General features: G+C 44.9%; 1 protein-coding gene and 1 long non-coding RNA gene across 2 annotated transcripts in view; both read left to right on the forward strand.

Annotated features, from left to right (window-relative positions):
• Window positions 1-4,269: 4,269 nt before the first annotated feature.
• LOC125720238 (uncharacterized) overlaps window positions 4,270-18,237 on the forward strand; it is a 30,106-nt gene continuing 16,138 nt past the window's right edge. Inside the window, exons 1-2 of the long non-coding RNA XR_007385396.1 lie at window positions 4,270-4,449; window positions 15,246-15,338. This is a non-coding gene — a long non-coding RNA (uncharacterized LOC125720238). The remainder of the gene's footprint in view (window positions 4,450-15,245; window positions 15,339-18,237) is intronic.
• On the forward strand, window positions 10,587-12,771 carry LOC125720231 (uncharacterized). The gene has a single exon (XM_048995455.1). The coding sequence runs from the start codon at window positions 10,650-10,652 to the stop codon at window positions 11,949-11,951; it is 1,302 nt and encodes a 433-aa protein (XP_048851412.1). The 5' UTR covers window positions 10,587-10,649; the 3' UTR covers window positions 11,952-12,771.

Here is an 18,237-nt window from a genome sequence, read left to right on the forward strand (position 1 = left end):
AGGCCTGACTACCCAGAAGCCTCTGCCACGGAAGAACATGAGCGCTTAAGGAACAAGCTGAGAAATCATTTGGAAGACTTTCGCAGAGTTGCCGACTTTGGTCAGCTGGCTGGTGGGAGATCTTCGAGACAAGTCTGCACGCGTGCATGCTTTTCCATGCATGTAAGAGTTTTATTACCTTGTGAATAGTCCACAGGGTTTGCAAACTATCCCTATGCTTTTGACGTAGCACGTTTTAGGTTTATAATGGAACAATATAGATCAATAATATAGATTTGCCGTAAAATTTCTCGTGTGAGAGTCTGAAAGCGTGTCACGCCGGATGCATGAGAGTGGCCAATCCTGCTTTCAGGTTTTGGCAGGTAGCTGGTAGCTAGTTAATTTAACCTCATTAAGCTGATTGTAATGCGTTAGGGGCTTTGTGGGTGTATAGAAAGAAATGAAGACAAGCTGAGTCTTCATAGACTGAATAGTGGCACAATGGAGAACAATTAGAAAACAAAGTAGGGTTAGTGGAAGTGCCACTTGAGTGAGCTTTGTTCCTGGTCGATAGCTGTGGTGCATTTTATTTTTCGCTCAAAATCATAAATGCACCTTTTACTGCTTTAAGGTTGATACTTCACTTGAAAGACTAGTGTTAGTATTATTCAGTTCTTTTGTGTTCAGATCTTGTTAGCTATTTTAAAGTGTGTGTTGAAACGTCAGAATAACTCTCTTTTTACTCCCTTTTGTTTTCGTTTTCCGTCACCCCCCCCCCCCACTCATTGAGCCCCCACATAATAATGAAAGCCAAGTGACGAGGTGGGTGATTAGTGGTGAGGCTGTGTGCTTCAGCCCGTGGAGGAGTCAGGTATTTAACGTAGATTGGTTCGGCGTCCATCATCCGAGACCCCAGCTAGCCTGAAATACCGCAAGGTGCTTTTAACGCAAGTGGCAGGTGAGCAGCCGAATAGGCATTGTTCTGGTTGGTGCGGCCTGAAATGGTAAAATATACGGGAGGATTAACGTGGGGTCACAGGCATACCCGCAAGACCGCCCGCTCTCCGCCTGCCTCATAATGGCTCTGAAATAAACAAACGACACAATAGGCAGAAGTAAGAGGTGCGTAAAAACCGCTTGTAGACACACACAAGTTTGATGTAGAGCCGCTTCTGGGCGAGAAACGCAGGATGAACTTTTACGGCGTCCCGTAATTCAAGTGTGTCCTCGGATGAGCGACTTGTCCATTTGAAAGGACGTTAATTTCTGTGGGGAGAGAGAGAATATTGCGACGTTTTAAACCTTTTAGAGTAAACACTTATAACTAAAAATAAATGTGTGCGTGCACTGGTGCCTCACTAAATCAAGCTGGGCACTAACGAGGTTTTCTTTAATTCCCGCCTAATAATCGGGATGTACCGAAAAATGTTAATTGTTTTGGGGAGGTGAAGGATCTTGCTCTGCTTTCACTCATAACAGTTGCCCTTTGTTACTGGCATTGAAGAGATAGCTGTATAACTTTATCGCTTGTTTTTCTATCCCCCTAGCTACCTCATTAGAGCTCGTCGACCACTGTGCTTTACCTTTCTTTGAAAGTTTGGGGACATATTTTCTGGTTTTGCTGGGTTTTGAACTGTTCAAACATTTGCGTGATGGTGGGATTCAGTGATGATAATATGCAGTCTACACGGATTGTTTTCAAGTGATCATCCCAACTTTGTTTTGAAAGCAGAGTGATTGATTGTCGTGTGTTTTGATCATGTGCTGGCTAGATGATAGAAATAATGAGATTGGTTAGTAATTTCTGTAGCTTTACATGTTTTTTTTTTTTTTAATCTCAGGCCATCGGGAAGTGTGGTTAAATGATGAGGCCATGTGGAAAATTCTGGAACTTTAAAGGTATCTCGAATATTGCTACCCCTGTAGTGACATGGTCGTATGCCACTTATCTGCTAGAGATGGAGATGTCTACCATACAGTCACAGTGGAACTCCCATATTGGTCACGTCAAACTGCATTCCTGGAAGCTTTGCCCAGCTATCCATTTTCAGACGTAATTGTTTAAGAGTTAAGGAACACAAAGTAGCATGAAATTGCAAATGTCAATCAGCCTGTCTTTAATATTTCATGAAAGTGTTGAATGACTCCAAACAGACTTGCTTTGGTCGAATTACAACACTGAAATATGTATCTCACAAAATATTCAAATTGCTGTTAGAAGAAATTTGCAAAATAATGCAACTAAACAACAGAGCAATTTGGAATAAAAACCTGCATAAACACATCCTCTTATGAATTCAGCTTGAAACCCAAGGCATGGTAACAATTTCTATGAATGCCATGCATATGACAATCTATGGACACATTCATAACTCATTATAACGGATTCATAAAGCATTATAAACATGGCTAGAAATATTTAGAAAAAGGCATAATGCATTATAACCATGTTTATTATACATTATGAATACTCTATGAAGTTCTCATCTATAATGCACTGTAGATACCTTTATAATGCAGTACAAAGAAGCCTTAATGCTTATACCGACGATTATAATGCATTATGACAGCATCTATAGTGCATCAAAGATGAGAGCTTTATTGGAGCGTATGACGTGTTATAATGAACACTATAATGCCTTATGACTGTCAATAAAGTTGCAATGCTTTATTAATTCTTACAGCGACCATTATAAAACATAATGAAAGTATCTATAATGCATTATAGATGACAGCTTTAAGTATAGTGTTACCGTTAATATCTTTAAACTTCTAGGCGAAGCCCCAGTGGTGCTAATTAAGCACGCCCTGCAGCTCAGTGGCATGTCAGAGGGCAGCTACACACTACCTGTCAGTCACCGCAATGTGATTTGAATCTTACACTGTTTAAATCAGTCACACGATCTGAAGCAGTGGCGGCTACTACAGACGCTGCCTCCAGTAATAATAACCCAGTAAAAGAGCAGACCGTTGCTGGTGGAATAGTTTTATCACACATGCTATGATATACAGTGCCTTCACAAGTAAACATAATTAGAATGAAGTTGTTAAAGGCTGTCTTCCAGAAGTAATACATCATTACTGCAGTTGTATATAATTGTACGATATTTCTCCAGCTCATCGCTTTCTTATTTCCCGGAAAACCCATCAATCACTGTCGGAGTACAAACTATGTTACACAACTTCAAAAGTCAAGGCAGAGGACGGGGGGGGGGGGGGGGGGGGAACTAAATGGTAGAGGTATGATGAGGGAAATATGAAAAATTAAGGACTTTTTAAAACTCCTTCTATGCCTCAGGGAGCTGTCTGCTTCACGCTGTTCATTAGAGGCACAGGCTGCTGTGGCTTCCCCTCGAATGGACAGGAACTAAAATATGTCACAGTTGGGCCCCCAGGTCTCAACTTGAACCTGACTGAAGACTTTTTTTTTTCTCGTCCAGTGAACCTGAAAGGTAAAAAAAAAATGTATTTTAAAAAAGTCTGTATTTGGCATATTTAGCTGAATCTTTTGTCTAATGTGACTTACAAGAGAGGCAAATATCCAGAGGCGGACATTTCAGGTCCAGAAAGTAAAAAATCCAGACCGTGATTTTGTTTCAACTGACCAGTTGAGCATAAAGAATTAGTCACAGAGTATTCAACTGGTTGGTTGAAACAAAATCCTGGTCTGGATTTTTTACTTTCTGGACCTGAAATGTCCATCTATGCAAATATCACATTGGGGGGAAAAAAAATCACGCTGGCAAGGAGTGAACTAGACGTAAGTTAAACTAGGCTGAGCTTCCAGTGAACGCCCAGGTACACATGTATGCAGTCGTGGAGTAGGAACCTTCGCAGGAACCTTCACAGGAACTTCACAGGATGGAAGTGTGTGTTCTGGTGAGTCAAAGAAACGCCCCCTTCCCCTTACTTTGTAACTTCTAAAGTTGAATCGGGAGTGTGGTGTTTTAGGGTTGGTTCTGCCACACAGCCACACGTTGAAGGACAAAATCTCCTGTGCGGATCATTGTTTTGGCCCAGTATGAATTTTCAGCGCCTCGCTGGTAAGCCTGAGTATAGCCTGCTCAGCTAAATAGGCATGCAGGTAGACCCTGCAGCAGAAACTGGACAAAGGGCCCACGCTGCGATGTTTCCCGTTGAGATCATATACGGACAGCAAATGAGGCCCATTTTATCTTCCGTAACTCGTTATAATCCAGATAAACGGCTGCCGCGCTATACCGCCCGCCCTACTGCGACTATTTTGATAAGGACACTTCCTCCCGCTCTCCTCGGCGTCACCTTGGCGACGGCCCCTCCTGACATCATACAGCTCCGCGGCGCTCCTCTGTGTTGTGCTAATAATTACCGTCCTTTTTAAAGTCATCCGGACCTCAGCTTGTGGCCAAGTTACCCTCTCGGTGTCGGATCTGGGACTCTGAATAACCTTCATCATCGTCGGCGATGCGGCTTCACCCTCCTGACTACATGGTAAATCCCAGCAGAGCGACACAACAGCCGGCAAAGCTGTGATGTGACGGTAGACCTTGTCAGGATCGTAGATCAAGTATAGTGTTATTTTAATCATCTTCCTGTTACTGCGTTCATCGGTTACTTTATTCTACCTTAAAACCTCAAGCACTGAGTTTGGTTACCTTGGTTTCTATAACAATAGGCTGCCTTGAATATAACGCTCACGGGATTGTTCTCTCTGGACGCACACCGTAAAATATGATGGTTTCAATGCAACACATTCATTTCACCTGTGACACCTGCAAACCGAAGTCCCTGACTGAATATGCACCGAGACCCAGCTTTCACACAAAGGCTCAGTGCCCTCATTTTGGGAGTACCTGGCTTTGCCCTCCTGGCTGGTATATCTCATGTCTGTGTTTGTGATTTAGAACTAGCGTGTCAGCCCGAATATAGGACGTTTATTTTTTTTTTTGTCCTCAGAAGACGTCTAAAATAGTGGTATCATCTTGTATTCGGAGTCCAGATGAAAAAAGGTAATGGATGCCATCGGATGTGACATTTCGTAATCGTAATATAGATTTGCCGTAAGATGTCTTGCGTGGCGGTCAGAGAGCGTGAGGGTCATGCCAGATGCAGCCCTGGCACTGCATGTGTTCAGTGCGTATTCCTGAACGCTGGTAACCTACTGACTTCCCTGGCTGTGCCGCTTCTAGTATTAAACTGATAACTAATTTTGGGCCAATACCGTGTGCTTCCTTGCTTTTAGTGCCATGGTTTGGTTCTTCTTTCCCCTTGGGCTCAACTAACCAGCGGCCATTCTAGATTTTCCTTTACAGTTGGTGAGCATAAGAGGGGCCATAATTTATACAGTGGGACCAACATTATAATTAGCCAATGATATATTTCGAATCGGTGAGTGACATGGGAGGGGGCACTCTGGGGACCAATCAGCTTTCAGCTGAGGCCAGTGCCCCTCTGGCCCCGCCCCATCTATGACTCTGCAAGCAATCACCTGCATTTGAATCCTTCTCCAGCACCCATCAACCAGATTGCCCCATGTGATCGGTGGCCCTTAGGCCCAGTTGCCAGCATCCGATGGACTGGAAACATCGAACAGAGAACCTGGCAATATGGGTGAGGAGGTCCAGATTGAGGTCTACATGCTTTATGTGATCTTACAAAAAATAAGGCAGCGTCTGCATAATCCAAATTCACCCCGAGACACATCATCTTCACAATTAAGACAAATAGTCTGTTCTACGACCAATGAGCAATGGCATATGTGGCAGTATGACTATTTTAAGTACCTGTGCCTTTAAATGGGCGGGCCAATTTGTATTGTAATTCGTGGTAGCGCCCTATAAAAATGGCAGTGGTTGGCTGGGGGTCGAAGGCTGGCAAGGTTCTTCCGGTTACCTGACTTCGTGGTAAAGATCTGCATACGACGGATTTATTGGAGGCGGCTGTTTGGTAGGTGGCAGCGGGCAACGTGGAGGGAGTTTATCCGGCTGGTTGGAGATCACTACGCCATTAAGCATTGCTGCTCTGCCTGCTTTTACAGCTGCGGTCTGGATTGCCTGTCCTGCAGTTGCTGCTCTTTGCCTCTTTGCCTCTTTGCCTCTGCTCTTGTTTTCTCTTCTTTTTTTGTATTGAATGTGAGGGATTTTATCTTGTGTGTTTTAAGATTCTTTGGGGTTGGGATGCCATAAGGGAGGAAGGGAACTTTGTGGTGGCATGTTGTATTGTGTGTATGCATGGGAGTTGTAGTGTTTTGTTTCAGGATGCCATCTGTTGTTTTGACTGTTTAACCTCCTACCCTGTGTGGACCAGCCCCGAGGTTTTATCTCGTCGTGTGGATGGTGTTTTTTTAATTTTGTTTTAATAAAAGATTGTAAGTGGAGCCACGTCTCTTGCTGCCGTGTATAACGGACCTGAGTACCTTTCTCTTGGAGTTTCATTTAGCTTAGGAACTATTTCCCTGGGCGCAATTCCCAGGGTGGCGTAGTCGGTGTCTTAAGGGGTGGTTCCCCTGAACTCTGAGCCCAGCGCTGCGACAACTTGGCGTAGTCGGCAGGATTTACTTCGGTCAGCAGAGACGTGTGCTCCATTCTATGTTTTTTTTGGAATTGTAAATTTGGAAGAGGCAAGGCAGCAGCAGTTGGTTTTGTGGCTATTTTTAAGTAAACATCTGGATATTTGAGTGACCCATTGTTTGGTACTCCAAGCTACTCAGTTGTGCAGCCTGGTCTCTATGGTGCTATTATGGAGGAAGAATTGCAAGAATTGAGGAACCTAGTTTTGCAGTTGCGGACTGATAACGAACAGCTTCGCCAGCAGCAGGTTGCTTGTATATTTGAACCGGGTGCTACACCTTCTACCTCAGTACCTCATGCAGCCCTCTCCAGCCCTATAGTACCTGCAGGAGAGCGAGTGGTGTTTGTACCTCGGGAGCGCAAGTGCCCCATGTTCAGAGGACGTTCTGGTATAGGGTTGAATGAGTGGCTTGAGGAGGTACAGGCATGTATGCGGGCGCGGCATTTAGGTGTGTCTGATCAGGCGTTCTTTTTATTTGACCATCTAGAAGGGGAAGCTCGTGAGGAGATAAGGTACCGCTCTGGTGTAGAACGAGGGGATCCGGCTTGCATAATTGATGTTTTGCAGGAGTTGTATGGGTGCTCAGAGCCATATGTAGCTTTGCAGGAGGCTTTCTTTTCTCGGAGGCAACAAGAAGGGGAGACACTGCAGGAGTTTTCCCTTTCATTGATGGGCCTTATGGAGAAGGTGAAGCAGCGGGCCCCCAGTGGCACATTGAATGCTGACGTCTTGTTGAGGGACCAGTTTGTTGAGCATGTTTTGGATGGTGCTCTCCGTCGTGAGTTAAAGCAGATGGTGCGTAGGCAACCCACGGCCACCTTACTTGATGTAAGGGGTGAGGCGATTAGGTGGGAGCGAGAAGGTTTACCGAGTAGTCGTGGCCGAAGTCAGTCTGTTCCATCAGCTTGTGGTATCCAGTATGGAGTACAGGGTAATCCCCGGGGTGTGGGTGATTCCGTCCGGGGTTCTGAGATGCGTGAGCTGAGGGAACTACTAAAGGGCCAGCAAGAGCAATTGCGCCTACTTACCCGGAGTGTTGAGCTCTTGCAGAGCTCTCATCAGCGTAGTCGTTTCCCTCGCAGCAGTTCCATCATTTGTAGACGCTGTCAGCGGCCTGGGCATATTGCTAGGGAGTGTGATGGGGTTCAGGCTCCGTCTCGGTTCCAGTCTTCAGCTGCTCCCCCATTTTCTGGAGGAGAGCCTCACCCACAGCCAGCGTCGGGAAACTAGTGCCCACCGGATTGCAGAGCCACGGTTCGGATGGGGCTCCTACTGGCTCCAGGTTGGTTCCTACAAGTTTAGGCGCTGCCTCTCAACTGATGTCCCCATGTCCACATCTAGACGTGGTGTTGGGTGGGGTTATAGTGCCTTGTTTAATCGACACTGGGTCTATGGTGTCTACCATCACTGAAAGTTGTTTCATTCAGCACTTTGGGCAGTGGGGTCAAGAGCGCCTTCAGGCTTGTCACTGGCTACAACTTCGGGCGGCCAATGGATTAACCATTCCTTATATTGGCTATCTCGAGTTGGAGGTTGAGCTTTGTGGTAAGTTAATGCCACAGTGTGGGGTGTTAGTGGTTAGGGACCCCCCAGGCGAGTCATCCCCCCAGGTCCCTGGTGTTTTGGGGATGAATGTGATCCGGCGGTGCTATCAAGAGCTTTTTGGACAGCATGGGCTGGGTCTATTTGAGTCACCTGCAGTATCTGCAGCCCCAGAACCTGTTATGCAGGCCTTGCAACAATGCCATTGTTCGGAGGTGCCGTTCTCCAGTGGTACTCCAGGTAAAGTCAGGGTGCGTGGCCGGAAGGTATGTCGTGTCCTAGGTGGTACGATGAAGTTGGTAGCAGCTACTTGTTCAAAGCAGTATGCGAGTGCTACAGTGTTATTTGAACCTACCTTCTCTGGCTTACCAGGTGGGTTGCTGGCTTTTCCTGCATTAGTCCAGGTGAGAGGAGGTACTGCTTCTGTACCGGTACTAAATGTAGGTTCTACTGACGTGGTGTTGTATCCCCGTACCATTATGGGTACTTTGAATAGTGTTCATGTGGTCAGCTTACCTGCTGGTGTTGTCGAAGTGCCCTCTGTTACTGCGGATGTAGCATCTCTATCAGTTGCCCCCGCCATGTTGGACCAGGTGGATAATTTGGACCTCTCTTCACTGTCTGCTGAACAGCAGGTTCAGGTGAGGTCCCTTCTTAGGCGGTATATCTCTGTCTTTTCAGCTCAGGATGGGGAGGTGGGCTGTACCAACTTGCTAGCCCATGACATTCCCCTTTTGGACGATGTCCCTGTGAGGCAACGCTATAGGCGTATACCCCCGTCTGAGTATGAGGTGGTCAAGGAACACATTAATCAACTGTTGGAGACACAGGTGATCCGGGAGAGCTGTAGTCCTTACGCTTCCCCAATTGTCCTTGTTAAAAAGAAGGATGGTAGTCTGCGCATGTGTGTAGACTACCGCCAGTTGAATGGCAAGACCAGGAAGGATGCATTTCCTCTGCCACGTATTGAGGAATCCCTGGATGCGCTTACTGGTGCGTGCTGGTTTTCTACCCTGGACTTGGCGAGTGGTTATAACCAGGTCCCAGTTGCGGAGGAAGATAGACCCAAGACGGCATTCTGTACCCCCTTTGGGCTGTTTGAGTGGAACCGGATGCCCTTTGGGCTTTGTAATGCCCCCAGCACCTTTCAGAGACTGATGCAAAGGATATTCGGTGACCAGCAGTGTCAGTCGTTATTGCTGTATTTGGATGATATTGTGGTTTTTTCATCCACGGTGGAACAACATCTGCGGCGGCTGGAGTTGGTGCTGGGACGGCTTCAACAGGAGGGCTTGAAGGTGAAGCTCTCTAAATGTTCATTTTTCCAACAGAAGGTGCAGTACCTGGGCCATGTGATTTCTGACAAGGGCGTCTCTACTGATCCTAGCAAGATAGAGGTAGTAACTAACTGGCAGCGTCCCACTACTGTCACGGAGCTGAGGTCCTTTTTGGGCTTCGCTAGTTACTATCGTCGGTTTGTGGAGGGGTTTGCTAAGTTGGCAGCCCCTCTGCACCGACTGGTGGCTGAGTTGGGAGGCAAGAAGCTAAAGGGGGCTACACAGGGTGCGATTAGCACTTGGACCGAGGAGTGCCAGAAGAGCTTTGAGGGGCTGAAGCTGAAGCTTACTACAGCACCTGTGCTTGCCTATGCTGATTTTTCTTTACCATTTATCCTGGAGGTGGATGCAAGCCATGCGGGCTTGGGGGCAGTGCTATCCCAGGAGCAAGGAGGCCAGGTGAGGCCAATTGCCTATGCTAGCCGAGGTTTGAGACCATCAGAGCGGAATATGTCCAATTACAGTTCTATGAAATTAGAATTTTTGGCACTCAAGTGGGCTATGACGGAGAAATTTAGGGAGTACCTGTTAGGTCATAAATGCATTGTTTATACTGATAATAACCCACTCAGTCATTTGTCATCTGCTAAATTGGGTGCTATGGAGCAACGGTGGGCGGCGCAACTGGCATCTTTTGATTTTGAGATCAAGTATCGGTCTGGGAAAAGCAATCAGAATGCGGATGCGTTGTCTCGCCAATACCCACTGGGCCGACTAGAAGTGGATACCATGGTTCCTGGCAGTTTACTCCCTGATTCCTTACAGCAAGCTTGGTCATGGGGAAAGGCTGAGGTAACCCAAGGTGCTATTACAGTTTTTCCTTGCTCTACCCCTGATTTGTGTGTGCTTCAGCAGGCAGACCCAGTTATTCAGGAAATCTTGCCATTTTGGACTCGCAAGGAACATCCTAATGCAGAGGAACGGAAACAACTTTCAAGGCCAGCATTGGCCTTGCTCCGACAATGGGATCGCCTGGTTGAAAAGAACGGGCTCCTGTACCGTCAGGTTTGTCGCCCTGATGGTGCTGAAACTACTCTTCAGTTGGTGTTGCCCGATACCTTAAAGAATAAGGTGTTGACTCAAGTACATCAAGACCATGGCCACCAGGGCGTGGAAAGAACATTGGAATTGTTGCGCCAGCGGTGCTATTGGCCAGGTATGTCCTCCGAGGTAGCCCAGTGGTGTCAATAATGTGAGAGGTGCCAAGTGGCTAAGGATACACATCCAGCAGCTCGTACTTTTATGGGACATTTGTTGGCTTCTCGGCCCAATGAGATTTTGGCAGTTGACTACACTGTGTTAGAGCCTGCCCAGAGTGGACTTGAAAATGTCTTGGTCATGACTGATGTTTTTAGTAAATACACTCTGGCTGTCCCCACCTATGATCAACGCGCCTCCACCGTGGCCCAAGTTCTGGTAGTTGAGTGGTTTTCAAAGTTTGGTGTTCCTGCCCGGATACATTCAGACCAAGGCCGTAACTTTGAAAGCTCCCTTATCCAGCAGCTTTGTGGTCTTTATGGGATCGAGAAATCTCGCACTACTCCATACCATCCGGCGGGCAATGGTCAGTGCGAACGCTTTAATAGGACTCTCCACAACTTGTTGCGTACTTTGCCTGTGTCCCGGAAGAGAGATTGGGATTCCTGTCTGCCACAGGTGCTTTATTGTTATAACACTACTCCCCATCAGGCGACTGGGGAATCTCCTTTTTTTCTTATGTTCGGTCAGGAGCCTAGGCTTCCAGTTGATTTCCTTCTAGGCAGAGTGGCGGAACCCGTGAGTGGACATGTCCATGATTGGATTGAAGAACATCGGACTCGACTACAGTTGGCCTTTGATGGGGCCAGGGGACGGTTGAAGATGGCGGCTGAGCGCCGGAAGAAGAACCATGACCAGCATGTTCGAGATCGCCCTCTAAGTGAAGGCCAGCTAGTACTCATTCGTGATTGTAGTACCAGAGGGCGTCATAAAATTAGAGATTGGTGGAGCTCTGTGATGTACCGAGTTCTAAAAACGCCTAAGGCTGGTGGAGCAGTTTACGCCATCGCACCTGTGGATGACCAGACCCAGGTCAGGCACGTCCATCGAACTTTGTTGAAGGCCATAGTAAATGTCTCTGGTGTCTGCCCTGGTAACCCTTTGCCTATGGAGTCAACATTTTCATCAGATGAATCTTCGGATGATGAGGACCTGGTGGTGTTGAGGCAGGAAGGCCCGGGGGGAGTGTCTGGTTCCTCACTGTCTAGGCCAGTGGCAAGGACATGTGCTGCTCAGAAGTCTCCTTTGCGGCCTGCTGAAGTCCCAGGCCCCTCAGTGGTTTCTCCATCAGTAGTGAGTCAGCCACTTGGTTCCAGAGTGGTTCCAGCCATGAGTTATCCTTACTCCCAGGAAGTGGAAGTGCGAAGGACAACCCGAGCAACGGCAGGCCAACACTCTAACGCTTACCATCTTCCGAGGCCTGCGGGGGTGATGGCACAAGGGACTGTAAGCTCTCTCGACCCTGTGTCTAATGCAGTTGCTGCCCTTTTTAGACCCTGGAGTTAGACTTTGTATTCCATCGTCGGGTCGACGATTTAAAAAGGGGGGGGGTAGATTGTGGCAGTATGACTATTTTAAGTACCTGTGCCTTTAAATGGGCGGGCCAATTTGTATTGTAATTCGTGGTAGCGCCCTATAAAAATGGCAGTGGTTGGCTGGGGGTCGAAGGCTGGCAAGGTTCTTCCGGTTACCTGACTTCGTGGTAAAGATCTGCATACGACGGATTTATTGGAGGCGGCTGTTTGGTAGGTGGCAGCGGGCAACGTGGAGGGAGTTTATCCGGCTGGTTGGAGATCACTACGCCATTAAGCATTGCTGCTCTGCCTGCTTTTACAGCTGCGGTCTGGATTGCCTGTCCTGCAGTTGCTGCTCTTTGCCTCTTTGCCTCTTTGCCTCTGCTCTTGTTTTCTCTTCTTTTTTTGTATTGAATGTGAGGGATTTTATCTTGTGTGTTTTAAGATTCTTTGGGGTTGGGATGCCATAAGGGAGGAAGGGAACTTTGTGGTGGCATGTTGTATTGTGTGTATGCATGGGAGTTGTAGTGTTTTGTTTCAGGATGCCATCTGTTGTTTTGACTGTTTAACCTCCTACCCTGTGTGGACCAGCCCCGAGGTTTTATCTCGTCGTGTGGATGGTGTTTTTTTAATTTTGTTTTAATAAAAGATTGTAAGTGGAGCCACGTCTCTTGCTGCCGTGTATAACGGACCTGAGTACCTTTCTCTTGGAGTTTCATTTAGCTTAGGAACTATTTCCCTGGGCGCAATTCCCAGGGTGGCGTAGTCGGTGTCTTAAGGGGTGGTTCCCCTGAACTCTGAGCCCAGCGCTGCGACACATAGTTATAGAAAGAAGCCGGATTCAGTAAATACGTAGCTCTTGGAATCCTCAGTGCTGATTACGCGGACCCAACTCAAATATCTATCATCCGAACAGAACCGTAGATTTTCATATATTTACATTTATTACTAACATTTGTTACTTTGTATCTATTACTGTCACCTCACAGTGGCTATTAAGAAATGTAATTTACCACCCTACGGGTTTAGCTGATAAGCAGTTTAAGGAGCGAACCTTACCAAAGACTAGTAAATGTTACTTGATTCGCAACTAGTACTGGAGTAGGCAGAATAATTGAGCTGGTGTAGGATTTTGTGCTAGAGAAGGATTCAAATGCAGATGATTGCTTGCAGTCCTCCACCCCCACTACCACTGCAAAGCATCGTCTCCTTAGGAATGTTCTCTCGGTTTTTTATAGGGTTTATGGGGCCATTTCCAAGCCAAGTGCACACAGCGCATGAATCACCTGTGCTAGGCTCAGTCAGTTACATGTCAAAATGTAAAATTCCTCCCACCTGATTCACTTTTGTATAAACAATGATTCACAGGGTCATTGAGTCATAGCCAATGGTACGTCATAAAATACAACCAGAATCATCAATGTTCGCCCGGAAATCCTTTGAACGGCCGATAATCATCTCGGTTAAGCTGAAAATGGAATCAGATCGACAGAAATATGTACAGGTGACTGGTGTGCTCGCGATCGTAAACAAGAGTGTGAAATTTATTAGGAATTGTGATTTAAAAGACGGAAGACAGTTTATCAAGCCTGGATCGGATAATACATTTAAAATTGAAAATCATGGTGAGAAATAAATCCATAAAATTGCTTTTACTAGATTATTGTGATCATAGCTACATATCATTAGACACAACCGCCCTTGACTGACTTGTTTATAAAGTTAAAGTCATGTTTGCTGGAGCAACTAGCTGTGTGTTTTATAACAGAAGATTCTAATTATGTTTTTATTTTTATTTTCCAACGTTTTTGCTGATAGCTGTGAGGCATTGAGGTGTGCTGTGAAAGCTCTCTTTGCGCGGGCAGCATCGCTTGAGAATTCAAGCTTCTGCATCCCATAAATCGAGCTGAAAAACACGTAATCTTACCCTGAAATGAACAAGCTGGCGTCTGATACTCACTGCGAGCAATTTCGCATCGATCAGCCAGGAAAAGGGACACTTCATTTGCCCCTGAAGGAAACATATAAAATTATGCACCCCTGAATCGGCTTTAAAGCAAACTCTCATGTCTTGTGTTTACATTATCTTAAATAATGCAACTAAGGAGAGATTTATGGTAGCAGAGGGTTACTTCAGAAGGATTCATGTTCATGGGAGTTTCGCTTAAACAAAAATGTCCTGAGGGCAGAAGAAAAAATAATTGGTCCAGAGAGAACCAATCAGATTGCAGAGGAGGTGGGTCCAAGCAACAGGAGTAGGCCGGACCAACCAATTAGATGTCTTGGTCCCACCTCCTCTACAGTCTGATTGGTTGTGTTTCTGAACCAATTATTACATTACATGTAAGTAACGCCGATGAGCAGGATTCATGTTCTATGCTTTTCTGAGGTAATATTTTGGCAGCTTGTTGTGTTTAGTATGAGAGAGTTCAGTCCTTAATTGGTCATGTCTGTATATATTTACTGAGTCCTGTAGATAGGATCCCTACCCGTCCAGTGGGATGTTCTATACTTTTGAGGATTGGGATTAAGTTCTTGAAGTAAGGAAAACAATCTGGTATTAATATCAAAATATGTAGCACTGCATATCTGCGGGGTTGTGAACCTGAAAATTTGTATCAGCAGTCATTACCCCAGATACAAAAAGTCTATTTCAAAATAAAAGCATTTTGTTCACTGACATAAATCTTATTGCTATTCACTTTTTCTTTTTTTTTCTCTGTAAAAGATACAATGAGTTTGAATGATGTGTATATGTAAATGATGGATGCGGAACAGGTGTTTAAATAACCTCAACGTCGCTGTTACAAAGGCGTGCTGAAATCTCGGAATGAGCCCAGTTTGGAGACAAAATCGCTTTCTGGTGACACTCTGACCTTGAAGACCCAGGGTGGTAATCGTGGCTATCCAGTCGGCCTGGCTCTGGGCTGTGGTACCTCTGTTTTGTACTCCGGCATGTGTCAGGGGAGTGGTGAGGGTTGAAGAAAATGAGTGGGAAATATAACACAATTGTTTATAGCCATCGGTAAAGGCTCCTCTGAAACCTTGACTCCTGTCTAGGTCACACAGACCACTATGAAAGGGCGTGCCATCCAAAGAAGCACTTTCTTAGCGATACTGAGGGAACGGAGGACTACTAAAGACACCGAAGTGAAACGTGATACATTATTTTGCTTGATTGTAAATTTGAAACATGGACTAGGTTTTGGGTGGGGGGGGGGGGGGGGGGGGTTATTCGCCAGTGCTGCTGAATTTCACTTATTTCATGTCTGTTTTTTTTTTCCAGTTGCATTCTGTGGGAATTTTACGATATAAAGGGAGTACCATCTTTTCTTCTCATCTGCATCAAAGAACCGTTGTTCAAATTGCCATCTGGCAGGTAATAAACTTTCATCCATCTCAAACTACAGTGCGACGTGCATTCCTATACACAACTCTTATGTCGATTGTCGTGAAATGACACGAGAATGAAATACGGAAGCATAAATGTCACAAATCCGCAAACGTCCATTTGCAATATGATAGATTTTTGCTGAAGCACATTATCTACCACCTGCCAATGCGGCTCACGCCCTCAGCCACGTGTGACAAGAGCTGAAGTTTGCAGCTAATTGCGGCTGTCACAAAGGGCATTCTTATGTAAATTAACTGATGATAACAAATGAGCGTTACATTTCTTAAAAATATTAATGTCATATTTAGCCATCAAAATACTAAACAAAAGTGAAAATAAATTGAACAATATGTTTCTTGCTTCCCCCCTAATTAGCACCTGCACATTAATCATTTATAACCTAATTCAAATTCAGGATTTGGATAGTCTAGCTATCAGATACTGTTGATTCACCTTGTAAAATATTCTCTTAATAATAATCGATAAAATGAAATGGTTAAAATAGGGAAGCATAGATAATTTTAGCTACGGGATTTCCACCAACATCAACGGAACATCTGGTATTCAAAAAGCAGGGTTTCGACAGCAGTATAAAAATAATGTGAAAAGTAAATCTGCTTTCCAGCAGTAATTTTCATCTTGAGCTCCAGGTGATCCAGTAGTTAAGCAGCTGGACCCTGAAGGTTCTGCATGGGGAGCTGTTGTTGTACCCTTCAGCAATGTACTTACCCTCAAGTGCAAATAAAACATTCGTTGTAGTAAATGGGGGAGCTGTAGAAATGGAATCCGCAACACGTATAAATATGTTGCGAGGCCAGCGGGAACAGGACAACAGGGAAAATCTGATGAAAGGATCGGCAGACAGCGACCCCCTTTGGTTCCCCGCTGGTCCCATCTGTGCATTTTGAAAACAAACCAAACTCCAGATAACTGGTGAAAAGAAAGAGAGAAGGATATGCGTTTCACTAGAAAAGAACCTCTGTTTGATTCCCTGTCATGTTCTCCAACGAGCTGAAGAAATTTAAAGCGGCAAAGGGAAGATAATGAACAAGCCGTAATTGTTCCACGACTAAGAAACACTTTTCAGGTAGTGATCTGCAGTCTCTGCTCTCTGCTGGCTGGCTGTCAGCATCCTCTCTGGTCACTGATCCCTGCACATCCTCCCCCTGTTTAATTCTAATTAAAACATTTCATTTTTCATTCCTCAATTTTCTCTGGTCTCTTGCAGCAGTGATTTACAAGCAGACAAACGCAATCACCAAAGAAAAAGGAAAACAAACACCGAGTGGAATTAAAAAAATGCAGTATGTTACGTACAAGTAGCCATTTTGTTGCATAGTTTTGTTAATAAAGGGATCTTTAATAACATATCATACTTGTTCTAGGTTAGCCTAGATTCCATGAATATAACATTATGGACTTATCTCCTTTATATGACGTAAATATCTATCCATCCATCCACCCGTCCATCAAAAGCTGAAAGCAAGGTTGGGCTGTCCTTGGAACACACACACACACATTTATACTCATATGTTTGTGGGGACTGTCTGTTTATTTCTATGGGCATCAACCACAAGCAAAACTAAACAAGCAAAATACAAGATTTTTCACAATATTTTTTTTTTATTGCAGTCACAGATTTTTATATAGAATTGAGTTTCTCCTTTGGAAACTGGACAAAATGTCGCCACAAGGTCAAAATAAGAAGATTTATCACACTGCGGGGACAGTTTTACGGTCCCCACAAAGGAAAGAAGGTTGGTGCTGATTAAGGGTCCAGTGACGTCCCTCTGCCAACCAGTGGCTCCCCGATCAAGGCGCAGCATCTGAACCCACCTCAGCCACACAGTGCCCCCACCAATTAGCAATCATTATCCAGTTAACAATTATTATACAACAATTAACTCAGCTGGTCCCAGATGTGTGAAGCAACAGTGCTATCCACTGCACCACCATGCTGCCACCAATTCCATGCTACATATCAAATGAAATAACTATATAAATCTATATATGTAACATCATATATATATATATATATACACCATATATTTTTATATTTTAAGTTTAACTCTTTTGATTATTTTTGTAGGCATATTGGTGTTTTGAAAGGTATAACATTTTTCGTACTGTATAAAGAAAAGTATCTAACAATGTTGTCATATCGACAATATTTCCGCATCAAAGGTGGCGTGTGAGTTTGATGCTACCTTCTGCAGTTTTATTGCTTATACCGGGTATTTTTGTGTTAGTCCAAACTTCGGTTCATCCTTTGACTTCAGAATGATGTTGCCCCTGGCACAGATCAGGGATTAGCCAACTCAAAAACTCCGATTTTACGGAAGGAAAAACAGGTTAGGCTCAGGGACAATCTTTACGGGAATTAAATCTCCTTGAGGGTTAGGCACACTTTATACTGAAAGGTGACACACATTTACTTTATCAACCCTAAATCGAACCCACTCCCTCATGCAGTTTCAGATAGAATGTGAGGGTGTATGATTCTGGAAGCTTATCCCCAAATTTCCCAGATGAATCTCCCTCTCAGTAGTGTGGAGCTGACCAATATTCTTCTGCACTCTCTATGGCTGGCAGGTTGTCGGCGGAGAGTTGGGTTTTGAGCACTGCCCTGGTGCATGTTTGTTTCGAGATGGCTTCAGTCTTCATGTGAGTGTTTTTTTTTCCCAGTAGAAATGAAAAAAATAATAGTAACATTACAGGTAATACCAATATTTCACGCCATTCAAAACGTTATCCTAATTTAAATTTCAATATCCTGATTTATAATGTGGTAGTAATCATTTTTGCTAGCTAATAAACATTGCATTCTGAGGCAAATATACGGCACACTGATGCAGATTTATGTGTGTCTTTGTGTGCATATATG

The sequence above is a fragment of the Brienomyrus brachyistius genome, chromosome 24 (assembly GCF_023856365.1).
Source record: "Brienomyrus brachyistius isolate T26 chromosome 24, BBRACH_0.4, whole genome shotgun sequence".
NCBI classification, from domain to species: domain Eukaryota; kingdom Metazoa; phylum Chordata; class Actinopteri; order Osteoglossiformes; family Mormyridae; genus Brienomyrus; species Brienomyrus brachyistius.

What these genes read in the sequence shown, in the direction of transcription:
- LOC125720231 (XM_048995455.1), top strand. Translation starts at nt 10,650, where the DNA reads ATGGGACATTTGTTGGCTTCTCGGCCCAATGAGATTTTGGCAGTTGAC.